This window comes from Orbicella franksi, chromosome 10 (genome assembly GCF_964199315.1).
Source record: "Orbicella franksi chromosome 10, jaOrbFran1.1, whole genome shotgun sequence".
NCBI lineage: Eukaryota > Metazoa > Cnidaria > Anthozoa > Scleractinia > Merulinidae > Orbicella > Orbicella franksi.
This window is the reverse complement of record NC_138154.1, coordinates 30,602,722-30,623,238: the sequence shown is the minus strand read 5'-3', so window position 1 is coordinate 30,623,238 and position 20,517 is coordinate 30,602,722. Positions and strand designations below refer to the sequence as shown.

General features: G+C 39.6%; 3 protein-coding genes across 3 annotated transcripts; 2 read left to right on the top strand and 1 right to left on the bottom strand.

Moving 5' to 3' along the window:
• The first annotated feature begins 1,716 nt into the window (after positions 1–1,716).
• Positions 1,717–7,668, top strand: LOC145500547 (neuronal pentraxin-1-like). The gene is made up of 4 exons (XM_081480068.1): positions 1,717–2,897; positions 3,483–3,531; positions 3,906–4,125; positions 4,733–7,668. The coding sequence occupies exons 1-4, from the start codon at positions 2,571–2,573 to the stop codon at positions 5,127–5,129; spliced, it is 993 nt and encodes a 330-aa protein (XP_081336194.1). The 5' UTR covers positions 1,717–2,570; the 3' UTR covers positions 5,130–7,668.
• Positions 7,669–8,715: 1,047 nt separating this feature from the next.
• On the top strand, positions 8,716–16,049 carry LOC145500237 (uncharacterized). Its single transcript, XM_081479752.1, has 2 exons — positions 8,716–10,188; positions 14,370–16,049. The coding sequence occupies exon 2, from the start codon at positions 14,377–14,379 to the stop codon at positions 15,256–15,258; it is 882 nt and encodes a 293-aa protein (XP_081335878.1). The 5' UTR covers positions 8,716–10,188; positions 14,370–14,376; the 3' UTR covers positions 15,259–16,049.
• A 594-nt stretch (positions 16,050–16,643) lies between these two features.
• Positions 16,644–20,517, bottom strand: LOC145501830 (uncharacterized). Its single transcript, XM_081481217.1, has 4 exons — positions 20,349–20,517; positions 18,283–18,304; positions 17,282–17,486; positions 16,644–16,895 (listed from the first exon to the last, which is right to left on the bottom strand). The coding sequence occupies exons 1-4, from the start codon at positions 20,515–20,517 to the stop codon at positions 16,644–16,646; spliced, it is 648 nt and encodes a 215-aa protein (XP_081337343.1).

Below are 20,517 nucleotides of genomic sequence, written 5' to 3'. Positions count from 1 at the left end.
CGAAGTCCGCAAATGTGTTGTGAAATTATCTTCCAAGTCATGTGATCTTGATCCTCTTCCTGGCTATGTCACAAGAAATGCTTTGAGCACACTGCTTCCATTTATCACCAAGATTATAAATACTTCGTTGCAATCTGGCCAAATACCCTCTCAATTAAAAGTTGCTAAGCTACGTCCTCTTCTTAAGAAGCCTTCTCTGGATCACACGCAGTTTTCAAATTATCGCCCTGTTTCGAATCTTACTCTTCTCAGCAAAGCAATTGAGAAGTTGGTTGCTAACCAACTGATCTCCTATGTTAACAACAACAACCTGAATGAGCCATTACAGTCTGCCTACAAACAGTATCATAGCACAGAAACGGCTCTCATTCGCGTGCATAATGACATCCTCACAGCAATTGATAAACGTAGAACGGTAATTTTATTACTTTTGGACCTCTCTGCTGCTTTCGATACTGTTGACCATGATATTCTCCTCTTCCGTCTACAACAGCGCTTTGGAGTTACTGGCAAGCCGTTACTATGGTTTAAATCTTATCTGTCCAATCGCATGCAGTATGTCTCTGTTGATGGTGCAGCTTCCTCAGATCATGCTCTTCAATGTGGTGTTCCACAAGGATCAGTGTTGGGACCCATTTTGTACGTTCTTTACACTTCACCCCTTTCAGACATTGTAAAAAAATTCAACTTGAGTTATCATTTTTATGCTGACGATTCACAACTTTATCTGTCCTTTCAGCCAACTATACCCAGTGATAAGGATTTAGCTGTGTCCAACATCGAGCGCTGTGTACGTGAGATTGATCACTGGATGTTGATTAATCGTCTTAAACTTAACAAGGATAAGACTGAACTTCTAGTGATCTCCGCAAAACATCTACCGAGACCAACCCTTCAAGAAATCTCTGTCGTCGATGAAACCATCTGCTCGTCACAGAAAGCAAGAAACATCGGTGTCATTTTTGACCATCATTTTCGTTTTAATGAACATATTGCAAGTATTTGCAAATCATCTTTTTATCATCTCCGTAATATCAGCAATATAAGGAAGTACCTGTCATCGACCACCACTGAAATACTTGTTCATGCGTTTGTTTCTTCAAAATTGGATAACTGTAATTCTCTACCCTATGGCTTACCAAACTGTCTTTTAAAAAAGTTACAGCACGTCCAGAATGCCGCTGCTCGTCTCATCACCCTCTCTAAAAAACACGAACACATCACACCTATTTTGTTTAATCTCCACTGGCTTCCTGTTAACTATCGTATCATCTTTAAAATTCTACTCATCACGTACAAGGCCCTAAACGATCTGGCACCTTCATACGTTCGTGATCTTCTCACTCCTTACACTCCGTCTCGTCAGCTACGTTCATCTTCTAAAGAACTTCTTTCCATTCCGCACTTCAATTTGAAAACATATGGCGCAAGATCTTTCTCTGTAGCAGCTCCTACACTTTGGAACACTCTTCCGTCTGACATCAAGAACAGCTCCTCAGTGTCCCTTTTTAAACATAAACTAAAAACGTTCCTTTTTAAGAAAGCATTTTTATAACTTTTTAGCGACATTTTTTTATTTTTACTTTATTTGTCTTAAGTGTTTTTAATATTTCTAACTGTAAAGCGCTTTTGAACTTTTAGGATATTGGCGCTCTATAAATATTTTATTATTATTATTATTATGTTTAATGCATTTCACTATAAAGCCATCAAACACATTTTACCTTACCCCACACAATATGACAAGGACAGTTGGTGGGCTTCTCAGTTGCATGTCATGTGTTCTGTGGAGCTGAAATTCCGAGGCCAAGGACTAATGTTTGTTCCTGTGACTGTTAACAATCCACAGCATCGTGAGTATCCGAGGGATGCCCAACGTTTTGGTGCGCAAGCGCTTACCTTTGTAAAAGAAATTCAAAAGCGCGCCCACAATTTACCAAAACCGAACCTTATTTGCAAAGTTAAAGAGCAGTTTACTAACTGAGTACCGCTTCTTAGAGGCTAGTACATACCGTATGAATGTATCACGTCGCCACCCTATTGTCCCATACTTACATTTTGAAAGCGAGAGCCTGGAAACATGAGTGTCACCAGTGCAGTTTAATTAAAGCGCGATTCAGTTCATTTGGGAATAACCAATGTTCCAATCTGTAATACATTACATAGTTAGCGAAGGATTTGTGAATGATGTTGTTTTTTGCATTAGGGTGTACCATATAATGCCACTTTATAATTTTTCTTTGCCGATGGAAGAGAGGAGAAAGTAAGGTTTCCTCTCTTCTAGCCTTTCCTCTTTTCCTTGCATTGTTTTTATTTGTATGTTTTGGCAACTAATTAAATAAATGAAAGTTGACACAGATGTCGCTGTTAAAACCCTTTTTCCACATTTCTCGATGACGATGCCAAACTAATGCACCATAATGGCCCGTAACAAAAACCTTCTGACGTGTAGAGTCAATCGGGACATCCTATATTTAAGCAGCTTTACAAAAACCAACGACTCTAATAAAAAAAAAATCGTCATTCATGACGCTTCACATGTAAAGTGACCGTATCGGAAAACATTACAGATGGATTTAGATTTTAGCCCCGCTAAAATGTTAAATATGTTATCTCTTTTCTCTCTGGTGAATTGGACTTTTACCTTTCATCCAATAACTCTCCCCAGCCGTATGTTAGTGAGTCATGTTTATCGCTCTTTACAAGACTATGACTGGTTAAACTGCATTCAAGTTTGCCAAGATGATCCCCATTGTATCTCGTACAACTTTATTCACTCCACTCATAGTCTTGGTGTTTGTGAAATGATCGATTGCGGGCTGGAAGACTTATGTGACATAAAAGGCCACCTGATGTTCTTAGATGGAGCAGTATTTCAGCAACTGGCTTCACCAAGGGTGAGATGAATTGATATTCTTATCTCGTACACGTTTTAACTTTGTGAGCTACTGTAAATACAATTATAAAGGTTTCCTTTCTTGTCGGTGTGAAAGAACTGAATTTAAACGAGAACAAATAAAAGATTTTGTATACACGGGAACATATCAATGTCATTTGAACTTTCCTTTCATTCAGTTTAGTGATATCAGATTAATTTTGGTAGTATATATAGTTGAAAAATCTCGAGATCTTTCCTGGCACTCTTCAGGAATCTTTCATACACATTTCCTTCAGATAATTTTTGGGACTCTTCTGATTCATCTTCTATTTTTAAAAAGGTACAGGGTTTCTTTGCACCGTTTATGAGGGTCATTTTCAGGATGATTCTTGTAAAACGAAAAAATAATACATGGTGACATAATCGGGGACATAAAGTTGATATTTAATCCGTTTGCTGCCAAGAATCACAAGTGAGATATATACTTTTATCATTGAGTAAGTGAGTGAGTGAGTGAGTGAGTGAGTGAGCAAGGAGAAAAAAGTCATCTAAGTTTTTAGATAAAAAAAAGCCGTAAAACTACTTACATGCCGTAATTTTTCAGGGCCGTGAAATTTGCGAGTCGTTATCAAATACTCGGATTGGAAAAAAAGGTACGATTCAGAGCGATTGATGTAATTTGCGAATAGTCGTTTCTTGAGGAAATTTTTCACGACCAATCATGGTTGTACGCGATTTTGAAATGTTGTTGTCCAATTGTTGCTGTGCTATAGTGGTCAATGCGCTTAGCTACATCTAGCTAGTTCACAGACATGCCGCTTAAACTGAAAGAAACGAATATATAAACTAAACAAAACTCGATTGAAACTCATGTCCAGTTTTGTGTAACATCTCTTTATTCATTTCAGGGGAATCAGCTGGCGCTAGTTGCCCAAGTGGCCGTATTGAATGTGAATGTGGCCTGTGAATCATTAGCACAGTCAAATTGTTTCTATAATGAAGGTTTTTTTTTTTTTTTGTAATTAAGATTTCAGTTTATTGTTCCCTGCCGAGGGAGCTGATGGTAATTTCGTGCGGAAACGTGGGATGGCTCATCTACCACAGCTTAGCGTTTGCTTCTGGATGAAACCTTCCCGCGGTCATCACATGACCATCTTCAGTTACTTAGGAACTAAAGGAACCAAAGAGTTGATGATGATTCTGATGGACACGAAGCAAGTGGAGTTCACAGTGGGGACAGAATCCAAGTAAGTGGTCACAAGTTGCTTTGGCGAAAATTGACTGGGGGACAGATTTTCCAATGAACAGATCCCTTGCGTGTCCCTGAGCCTCTATCTGCAGAGCTCTTTCTCAAGCGTTAGTGAAGTATCTCAAGGAATGTTTGCTGGGGGTGTGCCGCAAGGATGTAGAAGTCCTAGTGCATATATGTGGCTTTCCATACAACGTTTATTAGACGTCAGCTGACATGTTCTTTATTCAGCAAAACCTAGCCGAAATTGAAACCCCTGTTCTTTTTTACGCTGTCCTTTGTTTAATTACATTCCTGCCATTTGTTTCAATTAGCCGAAATTCAAACTCTCGTCCTGGCTTAAGCTGCCTTTTGTTTTAATTTCTCTGATTTCTTGCCGGTACATGCGAAGAAACGCATGCGAAGAACATGCGAAAAAACGACGACTTGGACTTCCATAGTTGGTCGGGTCAGTTTAATACGTACCTAGGCAAGACACTTAACTCTGTTAGTATCTCTCTCCACTTTACCAGTATAAATGCGTACCACCAAAACTTTAGCACAGCTAAAGATCTTGCTGTTTCTCCCAGTAAACGTTGTTGCCGACTTGCATTTTCTCTCAACAGAGCGATCTCTGTGACAATAAATGATGGCGACTGGCACCACATCTGTACTACGTGGGATAACGCAGACGGATCGTGGGCGTTCTTCAAAGATGGCGTCGCGATCAGCAATGGCAACAGTTTTAAAGCTGGTCACATCATTCCCTCAGGAGGAAGTTTGGTCCTTGGTCAAGAGCAAATCACAGATAAAACCTTTGAGCCACGGCCATTCATTGGTGAGCTGGGAAATTTCAACATTTGGAACGAAATTGTGTCCGCCATCGAGGTTTTACAGATGTCGAAAAGGTGCTTAAATGGGAAGGGAAGCGTGTTGCACTGGAATTCCTTTCGATTTGGTATTAACGGAAAAGTAAAAATCGTTAAGCCGTCCTCGTGTACTCCAAACGCATTTCTTTACTAGTGTTTAACCGTATTTAACAATCATAGGTTTCCTTTCTATTCTACAAGCCAGCGAAAACTTGAATTTTCGTTTCACAAGCTCAAGCAACCCTATATTTTGATGTGGGATTTTTAAGACTTGTTTTAGTTAGTTTTCGGACAGGCATTGGATGCCATTTGACGATGCTGCAGCACAGGCAGCGACTCAGTGGAATATGTAAAGTCAGAGTAACCTTTCTTGGGGGTTGAATCCTAGAGCTCTTTATTAACCGCAGCTTCTCAGGACAGACCGTTTCCAGTCTCAGTCTAGGTTCAAGGCTCCTAACCAGAACGCTAACAGTAACGATATAAACAGTAGTCAAAAAATTACAACAGTCACTTTTGAAAATGTATGTTGCTTACCATTAGAAAAGTCGAGTTTAATATAAATATGTGTTGGCTTACCATGTTTATTCCCGCTGTTTGCGTGGAGAACAGATTTGATTCCCTTACTTTAACTTTAACTTTATTGAATTTGCATTTTGCTGCATGTACAATAAAAAGAAAGAAAGGAAAATAGCATCAGCAACTGGAGCAGAAAACAGGACGATGTCCCAGTTGAATATTCAACCCCAATAAATATTAACAAAATAGTAATAATAATTATAATCGTAGAGGTAGTAGTGAAAGAAGTAATAATTACTACTTATTACCTCCTAATTGTTAATTTTCCTTGTTCTCCTAAACTGCCTACTTTCTAATGAAATGACTCTGTAAATTGAATTTAGATCTTGATGGCAATTGGAAATAAACAATGCCGAGGGTAAATGACAAAATAAGGTAGGTAAAGTCTGCATATGAGCCAAGTGGCTCATCAGGCCGGAGCTTATCCCGGTTTCAGTAGCATGAAGCGACTACGAGCATTTCTACTTCCCCCTGGACAAGATGTTAGTCCATCGCAGGGCTACCCCCCAGCATTACATTCGCCGGTACCCATTTATACACCTGGGTGGAGAGAGGCACTGTAAGAGTCAAGTGTCTTGCCCAAGAACACAACACAATGTCCCCGGCCCGGGCTCGAACCCAGACCGCTCACTCCGGAGTCGAGCGCCCTAACCATGAGGCCATCGCGCCTCCCACAACCGAGGGTAAATAAAGGTTATTATTTTATTATGTGTTTTTTTTTTTTAAATAAAATACATAATTCAAAAGCATATTCTCTTGGATAATTGTTATCTCCTTCTTAATTTTTGTTTAGAAATAGCAACTGGATGACGTGAGTGCAGGCGTAAAGTTAGGTCCTGCACAGCGAATTTCTATAACGAGCGTTCCAGCCTCTGCGGAGGAGAAACCCCCTGGTTTTTCCAGCCGTTCCTCGCGCATGCTCCCCCATTGCAAAGTGAACGCCTGGAACAGCACGCGGCACAGTGCGAGAGGATCATGGGAAGGGCGTAACCATCTCAGCTTGGTGTCGTGCCGCGCGCTGTATACAGGCGACTATGGACGAGTCAGTAATTCATCGTTTGCACATGACGTCATCATGTTCTAAAATCCAAAAACTAAAGAGACACCAAAGTTTTTATCCTCCCCAGGCATAAAGGGTGCTAGATTTATATCTTTTGACAGCTTTCCAGCTCAATAGCGTGTTTCGTCTGGAAATGTGCGCATTTTGAATTTCAGAGTTATGGCGGTGCGTGACTTAAAGCTACGAACGCGTCTGTTGAAAAATATAAATAAATAATCTCGTGTTTTCTAGCCTTTTTAGAAGTTAACTACACTGTATTAGAAAAACATTTTCGGTGCTCATGTAAATGCTTGTTTGTTCGGTACCGATAGTCAGTCGCCTAGATAGCTAAAGTGAGTTCCAGATGTTTACACTATTTCCGGGCGCCATGTTGGTGTACAACGGAGGTACCACAACATGGCGGCTTCATACTGGGCTCTGTAAATTTGTGCAAACTCTTTCAACGAAGTTTTGGAAAACGCACACACCTAAAACTTGGAGAAGTGTCTCCTTTATTTATCTTCTATAACATCACAGTTTCTTGACTTTATCCATCGAAAGGTTTCCGAATTATTTTTTTATTGCGTGACAGTGCAAACGAAGAATACGAGTCAGCCTTGAGTCAGTCTCCTCAGCAGCGGTTTTTTGGGATCCCAAAAACGGCTGCGGAGGAGACTAGGCGTGCCCGATCCATTGAACCAAAATTTCCGGGCTGAGTTTTATCATATCATGGTCTCTTGGCGATACGGAGCGGGCTATTTCATGCGTAGAAATTTAACCCATATAACGAGTTATTTTGAGCGGACCGTTTCCAGATATATGCCGGTTGAGTTCAAACACCACTTTCGAATGACAAAAGAAATATTACAAAATCTGTTAGGAATAAACCGTTTTTAAAGAGCCAAAACATGCACTTACCTTGCCAAGCAGCTATTCTGATACCTGTTGTAGCTGCACATGCATGGACGAGTAACACCGACAAAGCCAGATAAAGTCGCTGTTAACAATCCTCAAAAGTTGCACTGATAAGTGTTTTCCTCCATGTATTGGCTTGAACTGAAACCCGGAATGTGCTCGCTTCTTTCTGAGGGCTCGCTACTTTTGGGAGGTCGCTACTTTTGAGATTTATCAGCGGCCACAATTTTTTTTTTTTTGCGTTACTTTCGGGGAGTCGCGGGTCGGTAAAAAACGTGGACCCCTCGATCTGGACCCCCTACTGGACCCCCTTCTGGACCCCCTTCTGGACCCCCTTCTGGACCCCCCTCTGGACCCCCTATTTTTTCTTCCAGAAAATACGGGCTCCTGATTTAAATAATTAAACTTAGAAAATAACACGATGAAGTCAACTTAATCAGTGAGCAAGATGTGAAGAAATTAATGAATTCACACAGCGTTGTGTCTAGAATAATATAATGGCTGCGGCCGCACTATGAGAGTTAACCGGGTTATTTCTAATTAATCAATTACGACACTCAATTGAAAACCGCTCTAACCGAGTTAGGTTAATTTTAAACTACCCTTCTACGTGGTGTAACCCAGGTTTGTGGTCTCTTATCAATGCTGTGCATTAGCTTTTTCGTGAAATGTGTCAGTCATCACGGTCTGTAAGTGGAATGCTGTTCACTGTGGCACAAACAAGTGCATAATCTTGTACTGAACATGGCGAGTGGTAACAGTTCGAAACAGTTGTATTACTAAAGTGGATTTCTAGTTTTTTCCTAATATGTGTCGGCTATACCATATCAGTCAAGTTTGCAAGGAACCTTCACACTTGAACCATGGCCTGAACAGGAAGTGCTCGTTCACCTTAGAAGGAGAAATTTTAATCGACCTCCGCAAAGAACACAACAGTACGTCAAAGGCAAGCGGCAGTTCGTTAAAATGGTAAGAAATGCAGATGAATGAATGAATTCGTGAACAATTTTAAGAGAAGTGCATTTTCCAAACATAACAGCTGTTGACCGAGAGCGTTTCACACAGTTTCTAGATGCCATAATTCACGCTTCTCTATCGATAAAGATTCTCCGAAGCGAGCGTTTCTTTTTGTCATAATTGAAAGAATACGAAAAGTTCTTATTGAAAGGACTCGAAGTTCATTCGGAGGTCCTCTCTATAAAAGCCCAGGTATAAAAGTCATGCCTTGTAGGATTCCAGTCGAGGACCATTCATTCGACGGCAGTGGAGAACACTCTGACGTCCACACGAAATCAACATCATGTTCGAAAGAACTGTCTTGGAAATTCGTGTATGGTGCGCATGAGAAGGAAGAGAGACTGCCTTAGCTGTGAATGTAAAGAAACTGAAGGACACCAAAACAGAGGAAAAGAATCAAGAAAATAAAAGACTGTCGTTGTCAAAGCCTGTCGTTTTGTTGATTTATCCACGTCACGACGTCAATTGAGTTCACCCACTTCATAACCTATTCCATTGCGGCCACTCGTAAAATATAACCCCGTTGTTTCGTCATAACCAACCTTTAACCGAGTTAAGTTATTTGGGAATTTTAACCACGTTTCTAAAAATCTGACTCAGTTAACTGCGGCTGCAGCCATCATATTATTCACAATGCTGCGTGAATTCATCATTTCTTCACATTGTGTTCACTGATTAAATAGAGCCCGTGTCTTCCGGAAGGAAAAATAGGGGGTCCAGAAGGGGGTCCAAAGGGGGGTCCAGAAGGGGTCCAGAAGGGGTCCAGAAGGGGTCCAGAAGGGGTCCAGAAGGAGTCCAGATGGGGTCCAGATGGGGTCCAAAAGGAGGTCCAGTAGGGGGTCCAGATTGAGGTGTCCACGTTTTGTACCGACCCGGAGTCGCTACTTTCTGGGGGTCGTTACTTTTCGGAAGTTGCTTTCGGTAATAAAACAATTATTTATTAGCTGATCTATAACGCTTTGTACATCTTAAACGAAAAGAAACGAGCTAAAAGAGAAAAAAACTCACCTTGTAGAAGCGCCCTATATCTCTCGATGAAAGCACACCTGACTGCAGTTGATACATAATTACCATTTTTTTTTTGCGGGAAAACATTGTCACACGTAAACAATTTCTCCTGCTTGAAGCATGTGTTTTATTACTCCTGGAAGAGAGTTGTAGAGTTAAGAAATCCGGCGTTAGAGTTTCGTATGTGTTCCTGGTTTTAGTAATTTTGTATCCCGGTTTTATTAATCCTGCGTTTAGAATTTTTTATGAGTTCCGGGTTTTAGTAATTTTGTTTTCCGGCTTTAAGTATTCCGGCGTTCCGGTGTTTCAGCGTTCCATCGCCCTGACATTCCAGCGTTCCCAGCCGAAAGTATCGAACAGCGTAGTGGGATTGAGAAAAGACACTGGTACGAATTTTCGATCGGACCCGTCCAAGAAAAGAGGTCCACCTTGAAAGGTGGATTAGGTTTTTCGGAATTTTAGACTTTGGTCAGTTTTAGACCAAAATATCCTGAAATTCTGGTTGAATGGTTCGCGCCCACTAAACCATTTCCCTTGGGGCGTTCATGTGATGTGCCAGTTGACTTAATCTTCAAAATGGCGGTCTGTTCTTGTCTACTTTAATTTTACCAAGCCATCTGCGCGCTTAAACACTGCTTGGATGCCCGCATTTTCAAAGGTAGGACGGTGTTTTGGTTCGTTACTATTTGCTTAAGTAAGCAGTAGAATTAAACAAACGCGAAACAATACGGAACAATTTAATATTACTTTCAAGCAAGTATCCTTGTTTTTAGACAGCACGTGGTCAACGATGGTAGAATAAGGAAACAATAATAGACTTTGTGTGATTTGATTTGACTTGCAGTTGCTTGATCGCTTTGATATTCCCGATGTTACTTATCGAACTTAATCAAACCCAAATCGAATTTAATGGAATGGTTAGGTTCGATCAGTTCGATATTTGAACACAATCGCACCAAAAATCTTTTGTGAGAGAGTTCGATTGCGTTCGATTTCCGAACTAATCGAACTCAATCGAACTCAATGAAACACAATCAATAAATCTAAAATTCACCCTAAATACCACCAGATATTTAAACGCTCTGTCAACTGCTACAAATTTATAATTAACTAGAAATATCTTAATTGAAATAACTTTTCGGCAAGGAAAATACATTGATTTTACAAATGAATGAATAGACAGACTGTAAAATCGAAAAGTCGAGGCCTTATGTACATGTGACACCTAGTCATGAAAGATGTAGGTACTGAAATTGGAAAATTCCTAGAAGTAAAGTTCAACAGAAAATAGTTTGTTTTTATCAGCCTATAGAGTCTTCAATAACCCAAGTAGCCCATGCAGCTGGCGATTTTGTTAGAGATCAAACTTTTCTCACAGTAATAAATTTGACAAAAGCAATTTCCTTTCACACGGCCCTTTTCTTCCAGAGGAGAGCTAGGACTCTGCTGCTGCTGTTGATGATGATAATGATGATGATGATAATGATGATGATTTATTCGTTGTTTTGGGAAATATACCTGATGCTTGTGACACTTGTATAATGTCCCTGTTTTACACAAGTCATACTACATGTACCATGCCCCTATTTCCCGTCAATTAATGCAATTCAACCGACCGTGAATCCAAACTTGACCGTTGTTTTACAATCACCCTGCCCTCTCCCCAGCACATAGCCTGAGACAAATTGAAGCAGTCAAAGCTGATTGAACCTGGGTTGAACTCAATCCAAACCAATTGAAGGCAATTGAATGATCGACTGAGTGTGATTGCATGCTCAAAATTTTTTGTGAGAGTTCAGTTGTATTAGATTACTGAACTTAATAGAACCCAGTCAAGTGATTGGTGTTCAATTAGGTTTGACTGAGTTTGATTGAGTTTGATTAATGGAATGCTCAATTTGGTTTGATCAGTAAATTAGGGGATATTTGGTCAAAGAACTGCACATTATTATGCAATGAATGAGCAAAACCCACTTGCTAATATGATTTAATTGTTATACATGTAGACTTGTCAGGATCAAGATTATTTTCATCTCATTAGCATCAATAAATATTATACACAGTCAGAGAAGATGATACGTGTACATAGAAGTTAATTCATTGGCCAAAACTTCTGCAATATATTGAAACATGCATTTAACAGATACTCAGTTTTGTGAAAGGAACCAACCTGTTTTGGTATTGATAGGGCTTAAGGGGTGAATTATTTACACAGTGGTGATACTATCTAATCACACTAAGGTTCATGACTGGCAATGCAAACATTTACTAACTGGACAAACCAACCGCTGAACACGTGTTGTTGAGATATATTGCTAAAGCAATTGCCATGAGTCCAATGTGTCACAAAGTTTTGACCGTATTGATGACTAATTAAAGTGATTCTAAGTAAGACTGAAGTAATGTTGTTAAAAAAAATCAAAAGGTATCCCTTTAAGTGTAAAGTTGTACAGTAATGTAAACACAGTGACAAAATGTCCGTCAAAAAACTGTTCTTTTCAACAAAATATGATGTGATGCACCCTTATAATGATTGCGACCCTTATACCCTTATAATGATCAAATGGGACCACAGGCTACCAGCATGCAGTTTCATTGCATGCAGTAGTTTGGATACTTTGTGACATTGTTTCTCTCAGTGGTCTATAAGACTGTGCAAAAAAATGTAGTCAATTTGTTTCTTATACTAAACTTTGCCAGTGATTTAGAAATTGTACATGTATGTGACAGTCTTGGATCACTTTTTGTTACTTAATTAAGGCAGTCAATTTCCTCGAAAATTGCACATCAAAATATGCCAATAGGCCTTACTTCTGAGTTACCTTTACGGTCTTGTCAAAAGGAGTCTTTGTGTGAAACCATTAATTTCAAAATGATTTCAGCCCATAGGTTCATTTTTGTGCAAATCAAACTCATCTTTGCGAAATGAAAGGTTTTACTGGAGGAGCCGTTTTGAATCACAGGCACAAGCTAACTTGGAAATGGCTTTTTGGCTTTTCAAAAATTGACAGTTTCAGTATAATGGGAAAGTCACACCAATTTGTCAAGTTCTTCAAAAGTTTCCTTGTTATGCGCTATAGGTTACATCATTTTTCTCATCTATATTCTAATACTGACCAAAGCGAATGGACAGTGAGCATTCAAAAATTCTAGCACTTAATATCATGTATAATAATGAAATGATCTTCTATAGTTATAAAAACAAACACCTGCCACTATTACCACTCCACAGCATCAGTACTTTCTTTCATAAGTAAATACATGTGAGGGGTGTGGTGACCTAATGATTAGCATACTAGCACCAGTTGTTCAAAGGCTGGATAACACTATACTAAACCACGCTATTCAGTGGATAACGTTATCCACCTGTTAAACAACCAGAGCCAGGACCCCAAATCAAGTGTTCTAAGTTTAATCCCTTGTCGATGTCATTGCGATTGGTTTTTTGGCAAGACACTTTACTCTCACAGTGTCTCCCCCCACCTAGGTGTATAAAGGGGAATGATGAATTTTTGCTGAGAGATAACCCTGCAATGGACTTTTGTCCCATCCAGGGAAGAGAAGAAATACTCCTGGTGGCTACATGTTATGGAAACTGGAGATAAACACCAGGTTGATGGGTCACTAGGCTCAACTGTGGACCTTACCTCACCTTACCTTAACCTAGTATATAAATAAAACAAAATGTAAACTATACAAGATACCATTGGTCCAGTTTAGTAAAAGGCAATAAAATGGATTTGTTATTGATCTCTACTGATTGATCAATATTAATTTAATATTAATCAATGAATCAGATTTAACAACTTTCACCAATTTATTGATTTACAAATCAGCATAATTCTCTTCAAAATGATTGACTATGCCTAGCCAAATAAAGACTTTAATTTGTTGATGTACCATGGCGCAAAACATCCGGTTGTGCGAGTGACCAGCTCTCTAAAACAGCTTATTCATCATGATTTTTTAATTTTTACAAAACGTCATTGCAACATAGAACATAAAAACAGTAAATCGCTTAATTGAAATGTCTAAGTGTTGAGCACTTCTGTACTAATAGGGGACACTGAAATAAGCAAACAGTAGATTTCATTTTTGGCACCAGTATATACTGAACGTTATTGACATGATTCAGATGGCCAGTATTGGTTGTGTGGTTTCCTATATCTATCTGTTCCCAGGGGCAAACACATGGATAAAATAGGCATAGGGGTGCCAGTGAAGTTGTGATTTAACACACCAAAACTACTAGCCATCTGATGTACATCAGCAAAGCCACACCCTCTTAGAGTACAGCTCAACCTAATAAGCTCCCCCCAAGAAATCCATCACCTTTTCATCTCATTATCCTAGAGTAACCCTCAGCCTTTGTTTTTTTTCTTTCCAACTACATGCATGTAGTATTCAGTAAATGTGATCACAAAGCACAAGTCTTCATAAATGGGAATGGTGAATAGTACTTGATGGGAGGTTTGGAGATGCTGATGGGATGAAAGGACTGCCCCGTCAGTGTTATGGGACACATTTAGCAATTTTAAAACTCATTAACTTAGCAGTTGACCATGGATTTCCTGATTTACATCATTACTGAGCACCTAAAACCTCACACTGCGATCAAATTATGGACATGCTATTCCTTTCTTCCTACATCAAAGTAGTTTATTATACCAATGAACCGCATAAATGAGAACTATGATGATGCTTGAATTTTGTGATATGATCTGGGTATGGTTAAAAATCCATGGGCTCTATTTTGAGTTCGCATCTCAGTTGTTCGATTGCAACTCTTAACATTTTTGTCTTGTGTTCTCAGAGCTCTTTTTTCTTGTTTTATTTCAGAATAGGCATGTCTACATCTGAACAGATCAGCTCGAACGAGTCGGTCAGTAAAGATCTGGATGGTTTGGATCTCGAAAGTCTTTTCCAAGAAGAGGAGTCAACGAGATGTCTCAGTTTTGACATGTGGGGTAGCTGCCGCGCAGATAACTTCCGAACCAAACTGCAAGAGAATCAAAGTCTTAAACCCCTACGAGTTCATTTGTTAAAACTTGTGACAGAATACTTCAAGAAGATGAACATAAACTACTTTATATATGGTGGCACGGCGTTGTCCGTTTATCGCGAAGGGGGAAGAATGATCAAACATGATGGTGATATAGACATTGCCATTCTGGAATCTGATTTCTCAAACGCGGTTCATGGTATTGATTCATTTTGCGCGTTCAAGGAAGGAGATGTTCTAATGTCGCATGAATGTTCTCACCATAAACGAGGCTGGTTTGATTCAGACGGAAAGGAAATTCCATTCAGCGGTGCGGTTGGTGGAAAGCGTTTGAAATTTTTTGCCAGCAGAAAACTTTTCAAGCAATTTGGATTCCAAGCCGATGAAAGTTTCGACCTAGATCTAGCCCATTTGGATGTTTTTACTCTGAGTCAACACCCGGATGATTCTAATTGTTACTGTGTGAACTGGAATTTTCCGGGCTCTTATGATTACAGAAGAAAGGCTTTTCCTAAGTCAATCTTTTCTCCCCTTAAAACCTACAATTTTGAAGGAGTCGAAGTCTATGGAATGAACGACCTTAGGACTTACCTAGAAATTGAGTATGGATATCTAGGCCGCGGTGCCATGTACGACTGCAAAACACAGCTTTACGTGAAAATACCAGAAAACTTGTTTAAACAGCTCCCAAGCGAAGTTCAGCGAACGATGGACGGTGACTCTTGATTGTATTCCTTCCGGCACGCTGCCGGCACTCGCCATTGTACTTGCACAAAATAAATGAAAGACCGTTATGAATTGGCTGTGTATGTTTATTGGGGATGTCTAAGTCTCGCTATGACTGGCCCCTACCTGCCTACCGTTCTCCTGGACAAAAAATATGACTCCTTTATCCAAGTTTTTATGTAATTTCCCGATCACAATATTGCCAATATTCCTGTGCAGAAGAGAGATTTCGTGGAAGGGTATTCGATATTTCTGCATAGAAGGCCTCGCTTTCCTCTCTCATGTGTTTTTAACATTTTGTCATGACTTGAATTAAGGCTAACCTGGCGGACTTCCAGTCCCGAACTAGAGTCCGGCGGGCGTGGCCTTAGGAGACTATTAAGCAGCTTGGGATTAAAGTAGGCCAAAAACTTCATCTAGTATCGTTCCCAGGGTAGCCCTTGAGGAGCAGGAGTGAAGTGACACGTGATGCGCACTCGTGTACTCGTGGCGGAAGTGTAGGTGATGCTTTTCCACACAGCCGTAAAAATTTCAAACAATTATGGCGATATTAACTCTGGCAATATCAGATCAGAGACTTGATGAGGTGAATGAGGATGTAAGGCAAATGAATGCTTCTGATTGGGAGATGAATGCGAGCTAGATACATTAATTAACATTTAATATTGTTTAGTGCTTGCACTGACTTAGCGGAGGTGACATTTGTTCCTGTAACCCCTCTAAAATAAACTTACTGTCGCTTGACACTTCCTTTTTGCTAATAACAGAAATGCAAGCCAACTGTTTTTAAAGCCATGAGGAATAGTGACGGCCTGACTAACTTATTGGCTCGGGAAGCGCTCGGGCTCTTTCTCTAACACTGCTTTTACTTCAAAGTTAGACTTGTGCAAGACAATTTGACCTTCGCTTAGAGTCATCGCCCTCGAGCGAATCTTCGCTTTATCATCTTTCTGCGGGACAAACAATAGAATCAAATATTTTTGGAAAGGACTTTTAGAAAGTCTATTCAAAGTTTGAGCAGTTCGGCAGGAAACGCAAAAAAAGTTGACACCCAGCCTCAGATTATTTTTTATTTGACATCACGCTAAAGTTGTATTGACGATTCGATGAAGTTTAAGTTAGGAAGGGCCCACCCATATTTAAACTGAAATGAAATGGCAGAGAGTTTTTTTGTTAATGCATTTATTGTTAACTAAGAGCCTAAACACAAGTTTCACAACGCAAGTAAAAAGATCATTTTGGTCTGTTTTTTTTTTATCGGTTGAAAACTTAAAGCAACCAAAAGCACGGTGCCGTGACAGCTTACATTACAAAAACACAACAATTAAAACTGAAGATTGTCAAAAGAGTCAAATACGAACTGGAGTGAAAATAGCGCACTCTATTTAAGCTGACACGACGAATGCCAATACAAGAGAGATTCCGCTGACCAAAAGAGATGCCCTTATGTAAGCAGCCAGCGCCTTCGGGGTGGGCTTGGCGACAGCCTTGGGTTTGACCAGATCCATTTTGTTGCACATTGGGGTCTGACAACACGCCACCCCGCATTTGGTTACTTCAAATCCAGGAATTTTGCTAATGTACTTCTTTAAGCCATCGGGACCACAGTTTTCTGTTTCAATTTTCGAGCAGAGGGTCTGACAGCAAAGAGACAGAGTATATATTACGAGAACAGTTATTTACATGTAGTTTTCAAACATGAGCCGAGTTAGCTTAAAAATCCGTTGATTGATTGATTGATTAATCGATTGATTAATTGATTGATTGATGAAGGCGAGAAAAAAGACAAAGTTACTGACTGACTGACTGACTGACTGACTGACTGACTGGCTGGCTGGCTGACTGACTGACTGACTGACTGGCTGGCTGGCTGACTGACTGACTGACTGACTGACTGACTGACTGACTGACAGACTGACAGACTGACAGACTGGCTGGCTGGCTGACTGACTGACTGAATGTCAGTTGACGAATGAACCGACTGGTGCTTTGCTTCTGTTTGGTACATTTGCTCTATACCTACCTTTTGTGCGCATGCCATCGTGTAAACATTCTTCACGATGCCGCCAAGTTTGGCTTTTATTGTCATGGCGGTAGTAACACAGGCATCAAGAAGTCCCGTGCAATTCGTCATGGAACTGTTGATCACCTTGTCGCACAAGGATGTGGGGCCATTCATCTTACAGCTGTAACACTGCAGTCCAAGTGCTAAAATAAAAAAAGTTAAACTTGGTTACACTGCGTAGATGGGCAGGACAAATTACTAATCACATCAGAAACACACAATCTCCGTCACAGGGCCCATCTTCTTGCTATGTAATATTCCGGTCACAAGTTCCTCAAGTTTAATCCCGCCCGCCTTGGTCTTTTCGTATCTATTTATCTGAAAATTACAGCACAACAGTTTCCTATCTCGTCCAGAGTACAGTGCGAACTACTAAAGTGAACAGTGAAATGTGCAACTGAATGATTAAGATTAATAAAGAAGCAAAATAGATGAAGAGATGAACGCTTAATGCCAGTGGTTTAGTGCAGTAGTTTTCTGTAAGTTTACTAACATTCTCGTAAATCATTGAAATTCAATGGATTTCGCTTATCAGTAATTTACAAGTAGAGCTAGCGCTACAGATAAAACGTTTCATAAGGTAGGGGGCCTTAAAAACTACAAGATATAGCTGAGAAACCTATCTTTTCAAAACTAAATTAAGAGTATTCAACATATGGTCATCGATATGGCAGAGTTATATTTTTAGCTTGGCGTTTAAAGCTGCATAAAAAAAGTTCTTACCGAATTTCTTGTTTCCGAGCAAACCGAATGGGTTTTGGGAGGTCTTAATAACAACATTTCTCAACCGTTAGTCCTTTTTAGATGACTAGAGTTCTGAAAAACATACATTCAATGAAAGCATATCTCGATCGATTTGCATAATGAGCAGTAGCCACAGAATAGAAAATATTCTGTTATGTGGCTTGAGAAACAAATAAGGCTTTCAGCATAAGGTTCTGCAGCGAGGTTTTTCTTACCCTTGCTTTCCACATCCGTATACTGTGCAAATTTTCAAATGAACAGTTTCTCAAAAACTCTGTATACAAGCTTATTTTACGTCCCTTTTAAATTTAGCCTCTTCCAGGCGTTCAAAATAAAATTAAAAAAGCGCGGCGAGAGGAAGCGAAAGAACACCTGTGGGCAAACTTAACAAAAGGTCCTTCCGCCTAAAAGAAAAGGTTCTTCTTCTCTCCGCGCTTTTTTTATTTTTTGCGCGCTGTTTTTCGCGCTGCGCCCCAACCAACTGAGCGCCTGGCAGAGGCTATATTAAATTGTGCTTGCTTGGCCTCAATCGAAAGAGGGTGGAGTTTATTACACGGCGAGCCCGTGTTTCGCAACCACAATACGGTGCTTCTGAAATTCACTTTGCTTGTTTTCCGTTCCTGAATGCAAGTCTTTGTTTGAACATTTTTTGGTTTGTGCTAAGCGCTCCGCTTTTCATTTAATTAGCTTCATTTGCATGGATGCACTTCTTCCCAAGAGACTGTCCCATAAGAAAAAAAATGCCTGTTGGTGATTAGTCTATTGTCAACAAGGTATTAAAAAAAATGCGGTTGAGGTCTTTGATGATATTCCAAGAAACTTTTATTTCATAAGGTTTTCTTCAACGAAGGCTTCAACCATCGATTAACAAAAAAAAAAAAAAGATTTGTCCTACTGCGTAAGTCCGAGATTGAAGCTTTCGCTTTGTTGGCGGGCGATGGAACGTAATCATTTTTTTGTCCTAACACGCTAGTGCTCTTGATGACTAAATCAAACCACTCTTAGCTCATAAAGCTTTCGACAAAAAAAGTTTACAATGATTTTTAGCCCGTTTTCTCGCCAGCTCTAAATCAAGAAATTACTTTAAACAACTAATCTTTTTTTTCTTTTCACTCATTCCAAACTTGTTTTGTCTCACAGGAATGTATAAACAGTGGCGGGAAATAAAACATTCCGCTTAACCATGGCTTAACTCCTAGATCCCAGGTCTGAATCTGAATGAATTGTATAATTGTCTCTTTTCCTCCAAAATAACCAATTTAGAACTTTGCAAGTACTCTCAGGCTTTTAAAAGTTGCGAGGTGAAACAGAAAATTACATGCTATACTCATTTCTGAGAAATTCAAAGAAGATCGTTACATGAAATGAAGTTTGTAAGTAATTAACCGCGTCGATGAATTCCGCATGTTTTGTTGTTTCACCTGGGTTACAATTTTTTGAGATTACTGGTTATTCTGCAAATTTCTATTCAACTCCGGTCTCTACACTGTTAAACAAATATTCAAGCGACGCCGTTTTCGAACAAACGATTTTCAAAGAACAACAACAAGGAAGGAATATAATTGCAGTGATCGAAGAAAGGTTTGTAATTTCAAAAAGGCACCTACAACTAGTTTTCATTAGCATAAGGCCCCTGGCGTCCTTTGTGAAAATTACTCCTAGAAAGCTTTGCTCAAGAAATTTTGATTAAACTAGTAAAATTTCCAAGTCCTTAAAAGGTTAAATCTCCAGTATTAGGCGCAAGGTTATTTAACGTTATTTCTGCTTACTTTACTAATTAGAACAAGCCATGTATATTTGACCAGAAATAACGGCTTTGTGTTAAAAGTGTTCATGTAAGGGCTGATGAAGTTAAATATATAAGCAGTCCTGAAAAAAAAACTGTGGATCTTGTTTTGATTGTATTTTGAGATTTATTTCAACGCAAAGTAATTTAAAACTCTTTCTGTTCATTAGGCGGTTAATTCTTTATGAGTATCATGTGCCTCAACCATTTCTATTAACTACGTGACCGGCATTCTAAGGGGGTGGTCGCTTCTCAAATTTACAATGAAAGTTTCCTTATACAACCAATAGCTAAGATTTATTAGTTTGTGTTGCCAGTCCCTTTCAATTTCTCCTCTGTTAAATCGTGAAGGCAAATGCGAATATTCGGCTTGATCGGTTTTCAAAAATGGGCGTAAATCACTCGAGCATAAGTTAATTACGGCAAGTTTCATTTCCAGACATCACAGCCAGAAAATATGTAAAGCAATTCGATTAATATTGACTCAGTACTTACCGCATGGTAGGGCAATAAGGATGATAGTGCTGAGGACGATACCGTTCATGTTAGCTGGTAAATTCACTGCAAGGGAGGGTGTTGGACGTCTGAATAGCTTTGTATCAAGCACCGCTACAATGAGCCGACCGTCTCCAGGCACCGCTTTTAAACGCTTCTTAGTAACCAT

Bases quoted from the DNA above. Each gene is read 5' to 3' on its own strand.
- LOC145500547 (XM_081480068.1), top strand. From the start codon at position 2,571: ATGGATTTAGATTTTAGCCCCGCTAAAATGTTAAATATGTTATCTCTT. The intron at 2,898-3,482 runs GTGAGATGAATT...GTAATTTTTCAG, and splicing joins AGCAACTGGCTTCACCAAGG to GGCCGTGAAATTTGCGAGTC. The intron at 4,126-4,732 runs GTAAGTGGTCAC...TTCTCTCAACAG, and splicing joins ACAGTGGGGACAGAATCCAA to AGCGATCTCTGTGACAATAA.
- LOC145500237 (XM_081479752.1), top strand. From the start codon at position 14,377: ATGTCTACATCTGAACAGATCAGCTCGAACGAGTCGGTCAGTAAAGAT.
- LOC145501830 (XM_081481217.1), bottom strand. From the start codon at position 20,517: ATGGTTACTAAGAAGCGTTTAAAAGCGGTGCCTGGAGACGGTCGGCTC. The intron at 18,305-20,348 runs GTAAGTACTGAG...AAATTTGCACAG, and splicing joins CCTTATTGCCCTACCATGCG to TATACGGATGTGGAAAGCAA. The intron at 16,896-17,281 runs GTAGGTATAGAG...CTTTGCTGTCAG, and splicing joins CGATGGCATGCGCACAAAAG to ACCCTCTGCTCGAAAATTGA.